This window comes from Planococcus citri, chromosome 4, assembly GCF_950023065.1.
Source record: "Planococcus citri chromosome 4, ihPlaCitr1.1, whole genome shotgun sequence".
Classification (NCBI taxonomy): Eukaryota; Metazoa; Arthropoda; class Insecta; order Hemiptera; family Pseudococcidae; genus Planococcus; species Planococcus citri.
Genome location: NC_088680.1, coordinates 34,114,941 through 34,137,177, shown reverse-complemented (window position 1 = coordinate 34,137,177; position 22,237 = coordinate 34,114,941). Strand labels below are relative to the sequence as shown.

General features: G+C 36.6%; 1 protein-coding gene across 13 annotated transcripts in view; it reads right to left on the bottom strand.

Moving 5' to 3' along the window:
• Nucleotides 1-22,237, bottom strand: part of LOC135843751 (ankyrin-3-like) — a 72,975-nt gene that overhangs the window by 1,507 nt on the left and 49,231 nt on the right. For 8 of the 13 annotated variants that reach the window (XM_065361742.1, XM_065361740.1, XM_065361746.1 and 5 more), the window contains 17 exons: nucleotides 22,076-22,178; nucleotides 21,481-21,498; nucleotides 20,921-21,151; nucleotides 20,675-20,838; nucleotides 20,096-20,301; nucleotides 16,247-16,451; nucleotides 15,983-16,172; nucleotides 15,760-15,895; nucleotides 15,470-15,652; nucleotides 15,272-15,398; nucleotides 14,984-15,181; nucleotides 14,780-14,904; nucleotides 14,674-14,707; nucleotides 12,989-14,500; nucleotides 12,463-12,588; nucleotides 12,341-12,391; nucleotides 1,402-8,013 (listed from right to left, as the gene is read on the bottom strand). In XM_065361742.1, the coding sequence (XP_065217814.1) occupies nucleotides 1,402-8,013; nucleotides 12,341-12,391; nucleotides 12,463-12,588; nucleotides 12,989-14,500; nucleotides 14,674-14,707; nucleotides 14,780-14,904; nucleotides 14,984-15,181; nucleotides 15,272-15,398; nucleotides 15,470-15,652; nucleotides 15,760-15,895; nucleotides 15,983-16,172; nucleotides 16,247-16,451; nucleotides 20,096-20,301; nucleotides 20,675-20,838; nucleotides 20,921-21,151; nucleotides 21,481-21,498; nucleotides 22,076-22,178 (10,221 nt within the window). Of the gene's footprint in view, nucleotides 1-1,401; nucleotides 8,014-10,106; nucleotides 11,034-11,379; nucleotides 11,836-12,340; nucleotides 12,392-12,462; nucleotides 12,589-12,988; nucleotides 14,501-14,673; nucleotides 14,708-14,779; nucleotides 14,905-14,983; nucleotides 15,182-15,271; nucleotides 15,399-15,469; nucleotides 15,653-15,759; nucleotides 15,896-15,982; nucleotides 16,173-16,246; nucleotides 16,452-20,095; nucleotides 20,302-20,674; nucleotides 20,839-20,920; nucleotides 21,152-21,480; nucleotides 21,499-22,075; nucleotides 22,179-22,237 lie in introns of all 13 variants that reach the window. The other 5 variants (XM_065361752.1, XM_065361751.1, XM_065361749.1 and 2 more) reach the window with 5 other exon arrangements.

Here is a 22,237-nt window from a genome sequence, read left to right as displayed (position 1 = left end):
TAATTTCATCAGTTTAGTGCAAATAGAAAATAAAGACTGTAAAAAGAAAAAAATTAATCAGTGCTCAATAAGCTTTTTTTTGGTAAACGTTAGCGAATGTGTTATCTGGCACAATCTACCACAGCTAAAGCTTTCATTTTTACGTTGCTGAAATACATAAATATAAAATAAAAACGTTAATAAAAAATTAAAATACGAAAAGAAAAATTTTATTCAGTTACGAAAATCGTAGAATACAAAATTGAATTAATAAACAAGCGCAACAGCGGGATGATTGATTCGTTGAGATTTTCAATACACCAAAAAAAACAAAAAAAAAATCAAAAAGCTAGTGGTGCTCTTCGAGATAATAAGCTGGTCAACACATGCAAATTTATTCGTTGTAGGATCCAAATTCCAAATCCATTTCACGTGCGTAGGTATGTCTCGATGTAGGTTTTTTTTTATTTGTATAAACACGTAGATAATTAATCGAATAATCTCGAAATAACGGATAATTCAGTTTTTATGATCCAAAATTTGATAAATGATAAAAATTAACAGCGTAAAGAAGAAATTTCATGTACTTTCATATCTTGAATCGAACGATTGACAGAACCATCTCACACATTTCCTCAATGGTTGATAGTAACATCGACCGGAAATAATTCAATCTGTCACCTTCATCGACAACAGTTGATCAACGAAATAATAATACACACAACCGCATCATGCATCGTGAATACCACCTCCGCAACGACCATTATTGACCAGATCCGCGGTAATCCGGTATTACCTACTGCTCGGTAAATTAGGTACCTATTCGTGCACGCCTAAAGAAAACTTTACTTTGCCACAAAACCAATAATAATAAAATCCAAAAGCTGACGGCATAAAAAGCTGTTGAAAAGGGAGATCAGGCCAGGCTCATGCTAGAACACAGGGGCACACACATCAAAAGAAGAAAAGCTTAAAGCGTACTTACAGCATTGGCATGCTGATTCAGCACTTCTAATAGCTATTTCTAAAATTATATTATGTATAGGTAGTAAAATTCAACATTTTCCACAGAAATGAAAGGGAAAACACAACCAAAACCAACTCTTCATAATATTATACGATATCATATTCGTTGTATTTATGGTAAAAATTCAGGTAAAGCAACTCAAAAAATAAGCACTTCGACTAAACATAGGTAGATAACTATAGTCAACGCTGCTGAGCGAAGTGCTGAACCTTAAAAAACAAAAACAACGCTGCAGCCCCAGAATCGGGCGACCATATCGCTATTACGACACAAAAGACTACACAACAACGCTGCTCAATATTCTGCAACACTGTTTCAAAAGCGGCGCAGCGCATTTTACAACGGTTTGATCTTTATTTATGTAATTTTTGTTAGAGTAAAAAGGAGACGAATACCTGTCTTAAATCCGGAAGAGGATTCTGTAGTAGTACTAGTGGTAGTAGTAACGAAATGCGAGGAGGAAGAGGATACTGTGGTGAAATCGGTATTGGTTACGTGACCACGATACTGTTCTGGATCGAGGATTATTTTTTCACTGCTTTGTACTTTCTCAGACGTGACCACGGCTCGACTTTCGACGACTTTTTTAATATGTACATTGCCATCGCTATCTACTTCTCGAGTTTCACTGTAGTATTCGCCGGGTTGAAAGGCTGCCATGTCTTTTTCGTACAGTTTCTTGGCATCTTGACCCTGCGACGAGGTGGTTCGTTGCTGATTGCTTGATTCAGCGACTCGTTCAGTAGTAACGTAGCTTTTATCGGAAACGTTGTAAGCAACCTCGGTCATGTAAGGATTACTGTCGAGCCAATTCGAATAATTGGTAACGATGTTTTCTAGGTTTTCTGTGCTGGAAATCATGGTATTGGAACCAGCACTGGTGAAGCTACTCGACATAGCCGAATCTGTTTCGTTGTGATATGTAGCGTGAGTCCCAGCGGAGCTGGTCGCGTCCAGGGAATCGGGGCTGCTGAGCATCAAGTGGTGAGGAGACAACCGACGAGTGTCAAAGTCGTCTCCGGCGCCGATTTGCAGTTCTTCATCGGCATCGTAGGCACTGCGAGGTGATTCGACGCGATTATCTGTGGCATCGAGCGAATCACTGATAACAGTGCTCTTGCTCTTACTGGTTGTGGCTGTAGTGGGGCCACCTTCCAGTGAATCGGTACTGGTAACAAGGATATCTCCGGGTTTACCTTTGGGTTCTAGGGAATCAGTGCTGGTGGTAAGTGAGTGAGACAGATCGAAATGTTCGATGTATTTTTTACCACTGTAGATATCTGATGAAGAATGTGTGTTCTCAGTGAGGGGCTGATCTAGTTCAAAATCTGGTATACGTGCAGTTTCTTCGAACGAATCTCCTCGTCCGAGAGATTCAGTTCGTTCAAGCTGATCGACATCGACAAACTTTTCAACGTTGGATTGAGCTTGTCTGATTATCTCATCAATCTCGAACATCTTCTGATCATAATCTTCATCATTATCAGACTCGTAGCAACTCTTCTCTAATGTTTCACAGCTTTCGGACTCGGATGCTTGACTTTCATGTCCTTCTTCAATTTGCGATAGAAGATGTTCTTCGATTCTAGCACGTTCTTTGACTTTTTCAGCTTCCAAACAAGCATGCTCTAAGCCTTCAAACTCGTTCAGTGAAGATACACTGACGTCGTCTCCAGTAGCACTTCGTTTCTTGCTACCACCACCATTCGTTGAGTTGTTACTACCCAATGAATCTTGTGATCCAGATAACTTGTTCTTGACTGATTCCAAAGTCATCAGTTGTTCCAGTCTTTCAAATTCTTGCAAAGAACCTTGCGATACGTCATCTTTATCAGAAGATTTGTTGGCAAAATAACGTTTACCTGCCAGAATGTCATAGTCGGGTGTTGAACTCAAGGATTGTTTCATACTACCCAAACTACCAATTGATTGGCTAATTTGGCTTCCAACACTGCCCATTTTACTACTCTGCATATCATCCGTATCTTCCTCTTTGATATCTTCAAGAGGACCACGTTCATAACCATATTCGTACCCCGAAGCATCTTCAGAATCTGCTTGGAACTGCATCTCTATCCATTTTTTACCTTCTTCAACTTCATGTTCGTAAACATCATTTTCATCACCAGCAGGTTTACTGGCAACTTCAGGAACCCCTTCAATAGGGAATCCGCAACCATCTGCTCCGCCATAATATTCGATTCTAGTGAGGGTTGAAGAGGTTTTAGGAGGAATAACAATTTCATCATCGTAACTCATGGCAATTTGACGTTTTCCAGTGATCTTGATGCTTTTCCCCTCAGGGTCTTGTTCACATGCCTCTTTAGCAACCTCTTCAATGATCACAAAATCATCCATCATATCAGGCTGTTCGATTAATTCAAAAGATTCACTATCAGGAGATATAGAAGGGTCTTTGGAAGGCGATTCTTGAACAATATCTGCCACAGGAGGATGCTGAGGGGGTGTCGAATGCTGAATGGTGATATTTGGTATATCATCGATGGAGATATCTCTGCAAATTGTATCTTTGCTATCGCTTTTATCAATTTTACTCGATGATATTTGGGCACAGGTAGCACTAGCGTTGCTACTAGATTTAGTAACTAGATCTTGGGTAGATTGGACAGAATTCAAGTCTCCTGGTTTCTTATCTCCTTCAATTTCATCTTTCAGTTCAGCTGATGATGAGGTACTAAACTGGTTTGAGGTGGCTGAGATGGTCAAACTCTGTTCTGAAATGATGGAATTGTCCATTTTATCAGATTCAGCGGCACTATTGACTTCAATGACAGTTTGCAAATTAGTGCCACCATCAGTCAAGCTGAACATACTAACATCTTCAGAGCTAGATAGCAGTTTATCATCAATTTCATGCAAGTCTTCTCTGAATTTAGCACTTTGAGAACGAACTTGAAGTGCTGGCTCGACTGATTTTTTCTGCGAGTTGGCAAATGGTTCAAGATGGCTCATATCAAAACTCTGGCTAACACCTTTAATCACCTCCATTGGGATATCATGATCATAAGGCTCAATGGGAGAACTTCTATACGCACTTCTTCTGGTATTATCATCATAATAATGAGAAGGCGGTAGATCAATATCATGATCTAGTTCTGCAGATGAGGCCACAAGAGTTTCTGAAACCTCGCTGGACACTTCTGCACTTCCTAAATTACCAGAACTTTCCGAATCAATAGATTTAATTGATTCATGAAGAGATGCTGAGCTCATAGCAGTATGGAAATCATGAGATGTATCGTGGGAAGCAGCAGTTTCATATTCAGATGAGCCTGTTGTACCTGGGACACCACCTCCACTCAGTAGACCTTCAACATCAGATGACAAAGGTCTACTTGTAGTTCCAGAATGTTCAAAAGAATGGTAATGACTTTCACTGGAACTAGAACATGGCTCAAAATCAGCTCCAGATTTCCGATGATGTTTTGCCTGACGGATTTCTATGAAATCTTGTACATATTCTGGAGATGTACTAGTTCTGGATTTATCCTCTTCACTAGTTTTTCTTTGAACAACTGGACTTTTAGATTCTGCTGATGATTTGGCGCCATTCCTGATAGGTATTCTAGATGGTTTAATTACTTCTTTTTTACTAAGGCTCATTAAAGATTCACTACCACTTTGTACACCAATTTCCATATCATCTGGTATGATTGGCTCTTCAAAATCAACTGATTCAAGGACATTGAATTCCTCTACTTGTTCAAATTTTATTTCGTATTCAGTTGGCGAAGCTTGGCTGATTTTCATTTTCATTAATGTGGGGTCTTCAAAGCCATATGGCATTGGCAGATCTATTTCAGTACCTGTACTTTTGAGATCTTCATCTGTGATATCATTACTTGATGAGGCAATCTCTTCTACAAGCTCATCAATTTTATTTTTCAGCAGACACTCTACAATATCTGGTCGTTTACCAAGTTCTTCTTCAATTTCATTAATCAGATTTTCAGCAGCTGCTTTTGCCTCCTCTTTCAAAGCCTCACATTCTGAATCATCTTCACTGAATGCTGGAGTACTGTTGAAATGTTTATACTGTTCTGAATCACTGAATCTGATTTGACTTTGAGAAATCTCTTGTACAACAATGCCAGATGATTGAGCCATTGGTATAGTTCTATCTTGAACCAAGTTTTCCAACAGTTCACTGGTACTTTCCCAATCCTGCATGATAAACTGTTTGTCTCTCAGATCTTCAGGAGTTATATCAGATTCAGATTGAGTACTGTCTATGCTCTCATCTAAACTACCATTTGGCTTGGATTCTATAGTGGATGGTGACTGAGTATCTAATTTCACAATATCTGTAGCTTCAATGGGTCTATCTTTCTTGGAAGACAGACTTGAGCTATCACAAATAGAATCTTTACACTGAGAATTCTCAGAAATCACTCCAGCAGGTTCATCTGCTTTAAAAGATAAACTTGTCACACTATCCAGGCTAGGATCTTTACTAATTGACTTTTCAGTAATACTTATTGAAGTTGTGACAGTACTCTTGATTAAATTAGAAAGGTCACCTTGCTTCGAAGATACACTAGTTACACTCTCTATACTAGAGTCTTTGTCAATTGACGGCTTAGATTGGGTTCTAGTAGTAGTGACAGTAGTTGAACTTAATGTAGTTGTTGGAATAGAACAAACAAGTTGCTCACAGGTGACAACTTCTTTGGAAGAATCTTTTATAACAGGTTCTTCAAAGGTTTTTGTAGTAGTTATAACTGCAGTAGTTTCAACTTGGCTAAGAGACTCATCTTTTGATGGGACTTTCTTCAAACTGACATCTCCTTTGACAGGTTGCTCAGTGACTTTATGGATGGATACAATTTTCTCATCTATTTTTGATGAAAGGTGTTTTTCAATTGATTCTGTTGATGTTTCTTCTTTAATGATTGTTGTAACAAGCTTTCCTTCAGGGGAAGTAGTGACAACTGTTTCTTCAACTTTAGTTGTAACAACTGGTGCATCTATTTTGGATGCTGAGGAAGTTGTGACAACAGTTTCTTTTACTTTAGTTGTGACAGAAGGTTCCACTTTTTCAGAAGTTGTAATTTCTACATCCTCTTTTTTAGTAATAGTTTTTGTAGGTTCTTTTGCAATAGTTGTCTTAACTACTTCTTCCTTTTTGTCACTAGTTACAAAACTGTCTTTCTTCAAAGGTTGTTCAAGATTCTCTTGATTTGACAAAATTGTGGTTGGAGTTGTGTGCACAATTTCATCTTTTTTAGAAGGTAAACTGGTAATATTTTCTTTGCTGGATTCTTGCTTAATAATTTGTTCAATACTGCTAGTAACACTCTCCATATGTATAACAGGGGAATCTTTTTTCAAGGATACATTTGAAATACTTTCTTGACTAGGTTCTTTCTTAACAGGAGTTTCAATCTTCTCAATTGAACCTGTTTTGATCACCTTGGTGGTGTTCTCCACAAGCCCTGTAGTAGATTGTTCTTTCTCAATTTGTTTTTCAATTGAAGCAGCTGCACTTTTCACTAAACTAACATGGTCATCTTTTTTGGATGGGGTGCTACTAATGCTATCTTGACTAGAGTCTTTTCTTATTTGTTTCTCAGATGCAACTCCTATAATTTCATCTTTTTTAGTTAGTGGACTAGTAACTTTTTCTTGACTGGAATCTCTTTTTACTGGTTGTTCAATTCTTTTTTCAATTGAAGCAGTTGCACTCTTCACAAGACCATCTTTTTTGGACAATGTGCTTGAGGCACCATCTAAACTAGAGTTGGTCTTTAGAGGTGCTCCAGCGGTAACTCCAGAAATCTCATCTTTTTTCGATACAGGACTAGTAACACTTTCTTGACTAGAATCTCTCTTCACTGGTTGTTCAATTCGTTTTTCAATTGAAGCAGTTGCACTTTTTACAAGTCCAACATTTTCAACTTTTTTGGATGATGTGCTTGACACACTGTCTAGACTAGAGTCTTTCTTCAGAGGTTTTTCATCTGTAACTCCAGAAATGATTTCATCTTTTTTTGATAGAGGACTAGTAACACTTTCTTGACTAGAATCTCTCTTCATTGGTTGTTCAATTCGTTTTTCAATTGAAGCAGTTGCACTTTTTACAAGCCCAACATTTTCAACTTTTTTGGATGATGTGCTTGACACACTGTCTAGACTAGAGTCTTTCTTCAGAGGTTTTTCATTTGTAACTCCAGAAATTATTTCATCTTTTTTTGACAGAGGACTAGTAATACTTTCTTGGCTAGAATCCCTCTTTACTGGTTGTTCAATTCGTTTTTCAATTGAAGCAGTTGCACTCTTCACAAGACTAACATGTTTATCTGTTTCACAAATCTGACTGGGAACACTATCTGGACTAGAATCCTTCTTTATTTGTTTTTCAGTTGAGACTATGCTGGTTTTTACGATTCCAGCAATCTCATCTTTCTTTGAAGGTGGACTAGTAATACTTTCTTGGCTCGAATTACTTTGCATCTTTTCAAAGAACATTTTTCTTGCTTTAACACCACTTTCAACTTCTGGCTCAGGTTTTGCCTCAGAAATTGACTCGTCTTCTTCGCTAAATGCAACATTCTCATAAGCTAACTTCTCAATACCACAAGTGGCAATGTATTCAGCCTCAGAGTCTGTGCTATATGACATCAACGAATGGACTTTTTTCATTGACGGCCTACTAAAACGTTCAGTGTCTGAAGAAACTCGTTCTTGCATTGATTCACTTTTCGATACAACAAACCCGGATCGAATATTCTCAGTCGAACGTTTGGCGGCAACTGGTGCCTCCTCAATGGTCACGCCTGTAGTACAAATACTGGCCCTAGGTTTAGGTACAGGTGCCGAGCTAGTAGCAGTGCCAGAAACTTTATCGACACTTGCTGATTCAAATGATTGCCAGAATTTCTTTCTCGATACATAATCCATACTTTCCTCTTTATCAACAGTATCGGTTTCTAAATCTCGTGAAAATGAACGCGTTGTATCGCTTTCAGTACTGAGTTGCTTATTGCCTTTTAACATAACACAACAAATACACAAAAAAAATGTGTTAGTATGGTTAGTATGGTTTTAAAAAACACAACAAACAAACAAAGCAGTTATGATATTTAGTAAAAACACAATGATTAATGCGAAAATTCGACTAAAAGGAAAGAAGAACAGAAAGAATTTGTACATAGTCAAATTCATCAAACTTTTCCACCTGAAATGGAAGATATTCAATACATAAAAGCATTAGGAAGCGATTCATTATTATAATCAACATGCAAAAATATGGTGATGAAAAAAGGAAAAGACTCTGTTCATTCGTTCTCAAATTATACCTGCTTTTCACATGGTAAATGTACACAGTAAAATTATGAATGTTTTCTCATATCGATTCAAAAATTTGAGTATATGCATATATCCGCTGAATCTATAAGTAGGTATGAAAAAATGAATTTGCAACAATTTGCTGGAAATTTTAGAAATCACTCTATATGAAAACTCACACAACTTGATCAAAACCACTCATGCTCTCCAATTCATTCAATGACGAGCCTTAATTCATTATTCTGACTTGGTACTTTTTTTTACAGGTGAGGTGAGACTGAGAATGATGTCGAATAATTTACCCAGCTTCTTTAAATAGGTAGGTACTCAAGTGGAAAAATTTTACTTAGATCGCGAGGAAATGTTTTGTTTTGTTTTTTAAAATCATGGACTATTCAGCAAAAATTGATAACATAGTAATTGTCTTCTTAAAAAAGTAAAAAGGTCATTCATAAACAATGAAAAATTTCATAAATTGAAATAATTAAAGTTTCTCGACTGTTCTCATCTTTTTAGGGATAGGTAGGTACATGAAAAATATGTACTTTTGAGGAGACAAATCAACAGATGATAATTACTCTGCCAGGTGAAAAACAATGACCAAATTCTAAAGCGCATATCAGGAGGGATCAATTATGAATTCACTAGTATTTTAATCACGAGGAGAAGCACTTCTCTTTAACGGGGTGGGGAGCTTTTCACTAATTTTGAACTTCATAGTATCGACTTGATCCATTCAAATACTTGCATTAGCAAGCCCCAGGATTTGTAAGTAGGTAAATAAAATAAATAACTCATATAAAAAATTCAGGTTACATTAGCAACTACAAATGAAATGAGATTATAGAATCACATATAGGCTATGAATGTATATGATGAGGTTGAATGAAATAGAATAAGGCCTAATAACCAGCTCATACGCTCAGAGGAAAGCGAATATGGTAGAAAACAATAATATTTATAATTATACAGTAAAGCTCCATAATGCGACGACCCAACACCTATAAAATAAGTAGATCATAGAAGCGTATCGGACCGATTTATACCGAGGTTTTCGCCAATAATAGAAACTATCTACAGATAGACGTAAAAAAATAAATATGTAGGGATTATTTCAGCGCTTAGTAAAGTTTTCTTTTCTCATTGGTGCACATACTCATATTCAACGACGACATCATAATTATTTAGCGATAATTTTCTCGGAGACATCCATCAAAAAGATAAGTATAGATAGGTACAGCGTGCTTAGAAGTATTGAGCTCCTCGTAGCAAGTTTTTGGTTCAAAATGTAGGTCGGCAACATGATGGAATAGAATGTGATTGGTGTGATGAGTCGCCATTACTATTATTCACGGTGACCAACCTATATTTCAAACACAAAAATTGTTTTGGAGGTGCTCGATACTTCTGAGCATGCCGAATAAGTTCTTCCTAAAAGTAGGTATGTCATTTCAGCTATAGGATTACTTGATAGACGAAGTAAAAAGAAGAATTAAAAGAAACGCAGATAACCTTTTGAATGACATGCAAGTTATTATAAAACCGATTTCAAATGAAATAAGACACATATACCATAAGTACTGGAATATTACGCAGTCTTCATAAATAAATATTACGTATCTCTGTTGCATAAAAAATCTTTGCGTTAACGAAGCGTACAGTTGGCGGGCACGCGGGGCTGAGCGGAAAATCCACAACCACATTGTGATAAGTACATATAATTAAGTAGCCAAAAATGCACTCGTGTTAAATGCGTTTTTTGATTTTTAATGAGGTAAAATGACTATAGTACCTTCCGGACGACCGGCGTCAGGCACGGAGTTGGGTTTATCGCCCGAATCGCGTTTAGCTGCTGATTCCGTCTCATTCCAAGCATTCAAACAATCGGTTACCTCTTCGAATGAGAGCTGTGAAACGATACGATGAAATTCACCTTCTACCTTGCCAACATCGTCTTCCGTTTCGGACGCCATTCTTTCGAATTTTCTTTCCACCTCGTTGGGTGGCGTTTTCAAGATTTTCGTCTCTTGGGCGACGACGGTAGCAGCGGGGGCGGCGGGTTCGGCGACGACTAAGTTATCGTCATTGGCTACCGAATCGTCGCTATTATCGCTAATACTGGTATTCTCTTCGCTATCTGTTTGACCCGGATAGACGAGCTCGTTCTCGTCTGAATTCAATCTAAACGCGACTTTACGCTGAGGAGATCGTTCACTGTGATCGGATGCGACGTGATCGTCGTTATCGGTCGCTTTAAGGTAATTGATGACTTCGGCGTCCGAGTCGGAATTTACGTCTCGGTTATTATCTTCATCAGATGACAAATCAATTCTGTCAGATCGACCGTTTCGTTTCGCGGATTCGTTTTCAATCTCTTCTTCGTCGGTATCCGAATCAAACTTGATACCGGATGCGATCAGTTTGGCTCTTTCTCGTTCAATCAATTTGTCGATCATTTCGTCCGTATATTTCTGAGGTGGCGATTGCTGTTGATGATGTGGCGGTTGCTGGCTCGTGGACACGAATACTTCTGGGGGGCTCGTTTCGCTGACGATTTGCACGCGACTACTAATAGGAGCTTCTAGTTCGCTAACTGATTCGGCGGCTATGCTTTCGAAATTGTAATCAGGTACTGGTAACTGTTCGATAGAATCTTCGCTAAGATTATTTAGCAAATTCTCTCGGTGGTCGTTTGAAACAATATGAGACGCAATATGTTCTGAAATCGTATCACGTTACACATACAAAATTAAGACTTCAAAAGATTGATTCACGTACATTCAGAATCATACAAAACAAACAAGGAGGATTTTTTTTTGAAAAAAAAAACGACAATCCTTACGACAACAGGAAAAAAATCAAGATTTTTCGATACGAACGAATCATTCAACCAAACAAGTTCTCTATTCTATCACAGGTCGGGCTAATCAGGGACAGTTAACGTGCGCAGAAAAGTGAAAAAAAAAAAGGATTATCGATTGTTAACACATTAGTAAACTCCACCGCACCGCAGACGCGTTATCGAACTGGTTTTTTACAGGCACCGCATACGAATGATAAATTACCTTCGGGGTAATCGTCATCATCGTTCGAAGACCACATACAATACGCTCCGTACTTAGGTACAAAATTAGGCTCCGGAGTGAAATACTCGACGCTAGTGGAATATGTGCCGGATATATCTTGACCTACAGGACTAAATTCGAACCCCAAACAAAGACGTAAATTTGGCAAAGATCTATTCCAAACGCAAGATGGCAAACAGGAAGCTGCGAAATTACGTTTGAAACTTGCGCTACTTATTTCCTGCTCGTTTAATCTTACACCCGAATCGATAAAACAACATTGCTGCGATAAATGTCTTGAACTAGCAGCGAGCTTCTTTGGAGATAAAACGCGGTTAACGGAGGCGTCCAGATGGTTATCGGATAGGCAAAATTTCGAATTTATCTCGAACCCGTGGTTCGGTTTATTGCGACGTTTCCACTGTTTAATGTTTTCTAGTCTTACATAGATGTCATCTAAACAAAAATTTCGCATATTCTCATTTTAAAGCCAACACAAAAACAAAAGAATACCGTTTGCACGCGACACCGTCTTCTCTCTTTTGCTCGCTTCTCCTCTCTCGACTATAGAAAATAATTACATTTTTAATAATTCAAAACGTGTGTTAACCATTCGCTGTGTGTCACATGCAACATGAAATTTTTTATCACAAAATACAATACATAACCGCAACGAAGTACGATATTATTAACTGAAAAAAAAAATGCATTCTCATTCCCGCAAGTATCGCTTGAAACGTTGAAAAGCATAATAAACATACGCGCGACAATAAACATAGTATATGTCTATCTTCTAATAATCAACAAAAAAAAAATTCATCAATTTAACCATTAATTATACTCATAAGATCAAATAATAAATTTCACTTAAAATCGATGGAAAAAATAATAGCAAACAACATGAATCTTACGAACGAATATCATGCTACGTAAATACATGTAAGAATTTTAGAATATTTACCTGTATATTCAGTCGGCGTAACAGTCTGTGTTTCACTTGGTGTTTCTATGTCTGCGAACAAAATTTTGTATCAAAATACGAAATAATGCAATTTCAGAAAATGAAAGGAAATGGAAACTCACCAGTAACCGATTTATTACTCCTGTTGCTATCGAGAGAATCAGTTTTATGCCATTCTTCGGAACCTTCTTTGCTGAATTCAGCCGGACTAGGTGGTGGTGTCATGAGTGGTTTTGGTGAAAGGAAATCTGAAACAAGATTTACACATCGCGTTTAGTTCAATCATTTCTACAACAAACTTTTTCAGCAAAGCTACACGAAAAAAAATAGATGATTTAAAAATATAAACAAAAATTAAAAGCATCTAATATAAAGGTGATTTTTAAACAAAAATGCAAAATAAAATGCATCATACGACGATCAAATTTCAATATTAGGTAAAAGAGAATGTAACACACAATATAAAATACAAAGATCCGGATAATTCGTGTACATAAATAAGAAACAGGCGGCGGAAGTTCGATGAAAATCATCATGTACAATTTCCATTTAAATATATACAACAAATGTGAAACCCGAATCGTCCAAGCTAAAGTGAGTTGATGAGCAAAGCTCGAAGCGTTGAGAAAGAAATTACGTTTTGCTTACTTTGTTCAGCAGGGATCGGTTTAGCTTCAAGTTTGCCTAATCCTAAAGAAACTCCTTCGAATAGCTCCGAATCTCGTCTAGCATCTGTATCTGATCGTTTTTCAACTGTTGTCGTCGTCGTCGTCGTTGTCGTTACTTTAGATATCGTTTCGGGCGCTTTCGCCTCATCACTTGGTATTTTAGTTGTGACCACGGTAGTTTGAGAAATTGTAGTCGTTGAAGGAGATCCGTCACTTTGTTCGAATGATAAGCGTTTTTCTTGGAAAGTTGATGATTTTTCGCCATCTTCGGATGGTTGTTTATCGGATGATTTGGCTTTTTCAGTAGGTTTAACTTTTTCTTCGACTACTGGTTTTTCTACGACGGTAGATACTTTCTCTTCTACTTTATCTTTCGATGAGGATTTTTCGAGGGGTTGAGCTACTTTATCCTTCGAAGAGGATTTTTCGAGGGGTTGAGCTACTTTATCTTTCGAAGAGGATTTTTCGAGGGATTTATCGACTTTGTCTTTGGATGCTGATTTCTCGAGAGGTTTATTCACCTTATCTTTGGATGCTGATTTCTCAAGAGGTTGAGCTACTTTATCTTTTGAGGCGGATTTTTCAAGGGATTTATCGACTTTGTCTTTGGATGCTGATTTCTCGAGAGGTTTATTTACTTTGTCTTTTGATGCTGATTTTTCGAGAGGTTTATCGACTTTATCTTTTGAGGCAGATTTTTCTAGGGATTTGTCAACTTTATCTTTCGAGGCAGATTTTTCCAAAGTTTTATCGACTTTATCTTTAGATGCGGATTTTTCCAAAGTCTTATCAACCTTGTCTTTCGACGCAGATTTTTCCAAAGGTTTATCAACTTTATCCTTGGATGGCGATTTCTCCAAAACTTTATCAACTTTATCTTTGGATGCTGATTTTTCGACAGATTTACCTTTCTGAGCAGGTTTCTTATCCTCCGGTGTTTTCTCTCTCTGGTCGGTTTTCTGAGCTATTTTATCATCAGACTTATTCTTCTGAACTGGAATTTTACTTTCGACCGATTTCTCTTTCTTGAGTGGTTTCTGGCTAACGTCTTCGGGTGATTTTTCCGGCGTTGGCTCTTTTTGGACAGACTGAACTTTGTCAACAGACTTTTCTCGTTTCACGGTTTTGTCTTGCTCTTCGACGACAGACTGAGCAGTATCGCCAGCTGCGATACCCTCGGATAAGATTTTATCCACCGAGTATCCTTTTTCGAAAGACAAACGTTTCTGTTGGAAAGTCATTTTGGCCGGTTCGAATGTTTCTTTGTCTTCGTGAACGACATTTTTAATTATTTCTCTGTCTTCGCTCGACTGCTTGCTCGACAATGGTCTTCTCTCTTCGCTTTCACTTCGTTCTTTGAGATTCTCTTTTTTATTGTTTTGCTCATCCTGTAAACGTTTTTCGATTTCTTGCTTACGTTCCGAAACGCTTTTCAATTCGGTTTCGTCGATTATTTTTTCTTCGGCTGTGTATTTTTTTTCGTCGTCATCCGCTGTAATAATAATATTAAATCGAAATTCAATCACAGAATTAGGCAAAGGAAGCTTGGACTTAGGCGTCAAAAGGGTTCAACTGAAGACTACGCTATGTCTAAAAAAAATTCAACCCTAAAATGATTTTCGTTAGCATATAAAAAACTAAAATGGGAATCGTTCGTAAACTTACTCGAATATGGATCCTTTTTACTTCCTCGAATATCCTGTGAAGAGAAAAAAATTATTTAAAATTCATGTAGGAGATAAAAATGAAATGAAAGCGCAAGATTTCTTACTTCTGCCTTATGCGTAATCAGTCCGTTTTCATTGGGTAATTTATTTTTTTGGTTGGTATTTAAAAAGCATTCTTGAACAATATCTTCTCTTCCAATACTGAGCAAAGCTGATTCTAATATGTTAGCTATGAAAAAAGAAAACAAACTCATTGTCATTCCACGAGGCTTTTTTACTCCTTTAATGAGCCACATGAGAGCACATACCAGTAGCTTTAGTACCGGCGCGTTGATTCCATTGTTTCAACATGACGGACGATTGTCTAGCAGTACCTTCTGGATTTTCGATTTTGATCACTTTACATTCGGAAGAACGTATACCTAATTTCTCCGCCAGGGCTTCCCAGTCTTCGCCGATTAAATTACTAATATCCGAAAACTTCAATTCGGAACGATGGTAACCTTCTGTAGACAGAGAAAAATTATGAAGGATGTAAATACAACGAAGAAAACAATACTCAAAAGTCAGTTAATTTTTACCACGAACATACTCACGTGAATCATTTAACAAATTATATTTACGAATAGGCGAATCTCCGAATTCGGAATCTGGAATTATGGTATCAGGAAGAACGATATTTAATACGCAAATAGGCGGATGCGGGGTACTAGTTTTAACCGGCTGAAATCAAATATTCGATAAATATCCACCTCGTAATCAACAGAGAATCAAAATCCACTGGTTCTATTTACCTTCTGTTCTTTGAAAAATAACATACGACCGATTGGATCTGCGAGGCTGTCTTTGATACGAATAGTGAACGGTAGTCGATTTTCTTGGAAAGCGTTAAATCCAAGCTTGAGCTGATCACCCGATTTCGTCACCGAGATCAAATTACCGCTTAATTCGATTAGTTGCTTCTTTCCTTCAAGAACCTGCAGTCAAAATAATTCACATCATTGATCGCGTTCACATTTCACTCATCGAGTGAGGTAATTTAAACCCCTTGGATATCCAAGATTTCCAAGAATGATCTACCAACCTCAACATCGCGGCTCTTGGCCACTTCGGTGAAATGTTCCTGATTTTCTAACGTTTTATCTTCTTTATCGTCTGTCATACAAAATACCCTTAATCTAGCTTCGTTATTGTCGATTCTTTTAGCAAATACAACGAATCTGAAAGGATACGAGAAAAATACACCAAACTGAAGTATAGCTCTCAGAATTACCACTGTTTTCTAATGCAAATCATTCATCGCTTACTTGGCCATAAAAGGAATATGAATAGCTTCGCGATACAGCTCAGTAGCTTTTTTCGTGGCGACCGCAATATCCCGAATATCCATTAACCAAAACCGAGCCGAAACGGTCGTAGTAAACGAGACACACTCTTTGACAAACGTCAACGGCGTAGACCCGGTAACATCTTCCCACTGAGCACGTGACGTACCTCCTATTCAAACCAAAAACATTTTATTAATCAAAAGGTTGAAGTTTATCTTCAAATTAATCTGATTTTTGACCAACCTGTAATACTACAAAGTAATCTTAGGGTAGGAGCATCGCCTGAATACTGATTAATCATTCCTTTATTGGCCGCCTGCGGAACTGGTAACGTCAATGTGATCGGCTTATGGAATTTACGACGTCTTGGCTCTATCGTTACTATAGGAGAAACTGCGACACAATTACCCAAAACGGCTGCCGTCAATTCGGACGGTATAGGTTGAGCCTGTAACAACATAAAAATCCTATTGACGAGAACGAACATGGACGGAAAATTGTGATATCTCTAGGTTTTCCTAATGCAGTATAAAATTTCCGTCAATTTTCGTCAATGAATTTAATTTTTAGAAACATTTTCATCGCAGAAAATACGAAAACAAATTCCAAGTTGTGAATTCGGAAATACGAACATCGTCGGCGTATACTTACTCATTATCATAATCGATTATTCTTGCGTATAATTTCAGCCATAAAGTACTCGCTAAAACGACCAAATAAAATAAATACCATTTCGGTGCCCTTTTTTTTTTTTTTTCAATTGAAAAAAATGTAATTAATCTATCTCGTAATTTCGAAGCTCAGAAATTATTCAAAATACTTCATACTCGAATAGAAAAATTATTTAGCTGTTCTTGTTCGTGAACTAAGATGAATCGATGATCGAATTTTGAACATAACCTTCATTAAATTTTCAAAAAATGTTGGTAGGATGTATTTCTGGTGTTCCCTCTCGTTCTATGAAATAATTCCAATTTTTGTTACTTCCCCACAATCTTGGGGGAAAAAAATCACTGATTATAAAAAATTAACGAGATGTATCAATTTTCTCCTATAACTTTTAATTCAAGTAACAGCTCAATTTTTAAAATTTTTTCTAATGCAACAGAACCGGTTTGATACCTGTACTTTCCCCACCCGCCAAAACGTTTGAACCGTTTGTAAATAATCTGTTCAAATGAACAACTCAATTCAACCGCTCAAACGTTCGAATCTTCAATAAACGAGAAATAAAATCAAAAATAATTATTTTTTCAAAATAATTCGCTATTCCGATTATCAATCAGTTCGGTCAATTCACAATTGAAAAACCCCAATCAAGTCTTCCATCACCACCGCATCAAACACCCAATTTACATTCTTCCATAAGCGCCAAGCACGAAAAAAAAAATTAACACACAAAGCAGGCAGTGACGAATATTAAAAAATAACAAAAAATTCAAAGCATAGCTCGCGAAATAAATATTACAATATGGTCACAAAAAAAGCCTTCGCTGTTGCAAAAAGCGCCTTAAAATGCATATCTGTACACAGAATAATCGTTAAAAAGCAAGTGTTTTATACAAAATCAGCCCAATAAATTAGTTTTTCACTCATTTTTTTTTTATTTCGCCGAAAACCATAAAAATAATATTTATTCCGGAGCTATAAAGAATTTTTTGGTCGAACGACTCGTGTATTCTTAAACGCCACCACATCCTCGTGTGTTAATTTCTAGAACGAAAAAAAAAATAGCAATTACACGAAAAGGCGCTTAATAATACCATTTCCGGAGTTTTCCGATTACATTTACAAAAAATAAATGCGTCAATTTTTATAAAAACTAAATTTATTGGGCATTTTTGTTCACATTTACACAATGATCAGATCAGAGAGATAGACAGAAACGGAAAGAGGAGAAGAAAAGACGCAGGGCGAAGAAGAGAACACACGGACAGACATACATATTAACGTGCCACAGGAACCATATACTTAGGTTTATATACACAATACATGTAGCTAAAAAAAAGGTATATGTATTCCATATACACGCGTGTTATTACAGTTGTTATAGTAGTTAGTTAAATATTATAAGGAAAAATTGTAGTTTAGCTAAGCATATGTGTTAGTAAGGCAAGCGAATTCTCCATTGATTTTACAATATCAACAACAAGAAGAACATTAACGAAAAATTGTTTGAAAAACAGGTTAGATTTACAAAAGGTTGTTAGTTGTTACTACAGATCAATATTTTTATCAGTAGTGTAAAATGTTAGTAGTGTTAAACACATTCGTATCTATAAACCCAATAACATTTCTTAAAATTAACCACTTAAAAAGGGGAGGAGAGACAACACAAAAATAACATTCAATTAGTTGATCGTAGAGGTAAGTATAGGCGTATGTAAGGTATGAATGAAGAGCATTTTCGAGTCATTTCATCTTTCAGGGTGAAACTTTCGTAGGAACTTTTCCAAATTCCTGCAGCACTTTGAGCACGACGTTTTCCACTCGTACTCCCCCCCCCCCCCCATCAAAAATGCACTGATAACATTAGATGTTTTTCAGATTCCTTCTTTCCTGTACTTTCGAAATTTGGGTTCATCAAGAGCAGAAATTTCAAACTACAAATAAATATCGTAGCAGATTCGTCAAATTGAGCTTTTTTGTAGCTTTGTAAGCTCCAAATCCGATTTTTACCCATATTATATGGATAGTAAAAGAAATTCTGAACTAATTTTCAAGCTAAAATAGAAAATTTTCCATACAATAAACGTCACTCCGAGACATCGAAAAATTTGAAATTTTAATAATGCAGACGAGCCGTCCTATTTTTAGTGTAATATCTTCATAGACTTATTTTTAACAATCAAACAAATTTAGATGACTCCATCATTCCATATCAACCCTTCAACCTAGACATGAAAATGCTCCTCATCTTTGCCACACGATTTACAACAATTGACGGCCACATGCTAAAATTAATCACTAAAGTAATGAGATAAATTAATCGTTAGTAAAAATCCGAAAATCCCAGTTTCAGAAAATACACCACATGAAAGACAGAATTAAAAAGCTTAACTCCATCAAGAAGGGAAAAAAGGGTAAAACGAAAAAGAAAGAAGCTTAAAACAGACTCCAAGTTACACAATAAGGTAGATAAAATTTGAAATCCTACACTAAAAAAAAAAAAAAAATAGAAACAGAAGGGAGACAGAGAGAGATCATAAAATGCTCTAGTATAACTGAAAAAAAGAGAAGACTACATCTGCGAGGAAAATCTTTGGCGTATAATTGACACAAATAAATACCCTCGAAGGGATATTTTTTACCAAAAAGTGCATAGAATTCAAAGTCTAGAAAATACTGAAACTGAACTACTTCAGAAAACCAGCAAAATTGATTTCAAAAAATTTTAAAACAGGAAAATATTTTCCGCACTGAAAACCCATTCGTTGTAAATTTCCATAATTACCATAACAACACATAAAACATGTTTAGATACCAGCGTAGTCACAAACTACGCATATTATATAGCTAATTTTATGGCCATGGAACGTTTTAAAAAGTGCATAATAATAGAAACACTCGAACACACCCATCCATCTTTGAATACTAATTCGTTCGATAAATCAAAACAAAAAAAAATCTTTATAAAAAGCAAAAAAGCAGCTCTCGGCTGCTGAAAAAAATGTTCCCAGAATTACCACAAAACACAAACCAGCTGACGACTAGAAATGTTTTCTTGAGACGATCACTTCACAGAATTTTAAACTTTAGCGTATAATACTGATACGTAAAACTTGACTTTACGATCAAGAGTACATAAATATATTTACATTTTAAAAACGCACAGCTTTTGTGAAATTTTTTTTCTCCACTTTGAGAGAAAATTCTTTGGAAATAAAAACTCGTGGAGCGTTTTCAACGCTTAAAAAAATAAAGTATACATTAAAATTCTCAATTTTTGTCGAAGGATTTTTTTTTTGTTGAAAAAATGAGTAAGTATTTCTACCAAATTAAGGTGAATTTCTTTTTCTTTGTTACGTGATTGACGGTAATTTTTTTGAGAGCCGAAGAAGGCGCATTTTTTCTCGGTTTAAATAAATTTACCTGAAGTCCGACTTTGATTTTTTTGGTTAAAGCTCCTTGCGGGAATACTGCTTGAACTTGAGGTACCACCGAAGACGAAACCATACCGCCTTCTGGACCAATCGCGTGTACTTCTTGACGAATACGAGACACGATGGCGAAATAGTGCGGGAAATCGTGCGTTACTATGGAGGTGATACGATTCGGCTCGTCGGACTGGATTTGATCTGCGGGAACGAAATGAGCAATCGATTAATAATTAGTACTTAGGTAATAAATAAGGCAATGTGGATCAAAATGGTTTCGAGATTGAGGCGATAAATTTGATCGACATTTTCTTAGTGAACATTTGGAAAATTGTTCCTGTTGGAAGAGCAAATAAAAAGAGAAATTTTCATTTTTTTTTTTTTTTAAATAAATATGATGGGAGTTTGTAGCGCTGAAGAGGTCGAATAATTCCAAAAAGAGTGGTAAAAATTTGTGTTTCACAACGAGTAACTTTTTTTTAGCTAATTGCAAATCATTAAAAATATTTTTATTGCGTTACCCTACAATCGCCATCCCTACAAACCATGTTCATTCGAGTATACTTCAACGTACTTCCATCTTTATCGAAACTCCTCGATAAAATATCATGCACAGCTTCACTACTCGAATCTACGGTATGTTCTCTCCACGTTTCGCCATTATCCGAACGTAATATCACAATTTCTCGTTCGTTAGCTCTAAGGGCGGCAAAATTAGGTACTTCTATAACAACAGGGCTGAAATTCGAATGAAACAATTAGTATTCACCGCGGTATCATTGATTGATGGAAACACATTTCAATGAGAATACCAACTCACCCTAAGAATTTAACTCCAACCGGTCCCAATTCTAGTATTCTACTCGCTAAAGCTTCGCCCTCCATCAGCGGCGGAGGCGGAGGATGATTTGGTTTATCTCTTCGAATGTATCTACACGTTACTCGAGTTGGCATCGTAACGCATTGAGGTGGAACTATGACGCGAACTCCGCTATGACGACACCCACGCATTGCACCACCTTTGGCATCGACCAGAAAACTCACCAAGAAGCTGTAACCAAATTATTTGCATTAAACGTTTTAATCTACCATTGGTTTTTCATAAAAAAGAACAATCAAGTGGGTGTGTGTGTATTTTTCATTCCAATACTAAATTCTACTCAATCACACGAGAAATCGTGCAAGTACATAAAAAAAAAATGAAAAAATAAAATCAAAACTAATCTCAAAATAAATAGGTACCTCGTACTAAAACAGGCCATTCGTCGGGAAGATAATTTCGTATTAATTCATGGGTAAAGAACTACCGTAAGTAACTAAATGCTACAATCAACAAATTATCGATAGATAAATTTCCTTTCAAATAATATACCAACTTACCTCTTCCATTTCAGTTTCCTTTACATAAAAATGCAGCGTGTAAAATAGACATTCGTTATATGCATGTATATTTGATCGATAAAAATCTCAACCGAAGTCGAGTTATTTACGCATAAAAATGACTAAGTAACATTTTTAAAATATTTCAGGCGCCTAGATGCCCTTTCCCTCGCAAAGCACATGTTCGAATCATACTATGTATAATTTACGTACATTTTATTTTAAAAAGTTGCTACGGGCGGAGAAAAATTAAGAGGGCAAACCGACTCGACCTCGAGCCAAATATAATTAATCAAAATTTTTATACCCGATCGACGAATTTACGATGGTGATTTATGAGCAGATAAACGTAGTGGTCTCTTTCGAACGGGTCTGGCATCGAGCCACGTACCATATTATCCGAACTCAGGCACGTATGTATTTTCAATTTTATTTAATTCACTTTTGTTTACGATTGAAATGTCGCGAAACTGAACAAGCCACTTTTCGGCGTACACTTCAAAGGAAACGCTCGTGTGTTTTTGAAAGTACACATTTTCTTTAAACGTTACGAAGGGAAGATTTGAGGAAATTAAACTTGTACTGGAATACTTACCCTGTTTGTATGACTGGGGCTCTGGTCACGTCGACGTTATCAATCACCGGAGCAGCGCTCAGCTGATTGTAGGTGTGTTGAGGGCTGATAGATTCATCGTGTCCTGTAAATAAATTGAAAAAAAAAATTAATATGCAATATTGAAACTCGATATTTAATTTT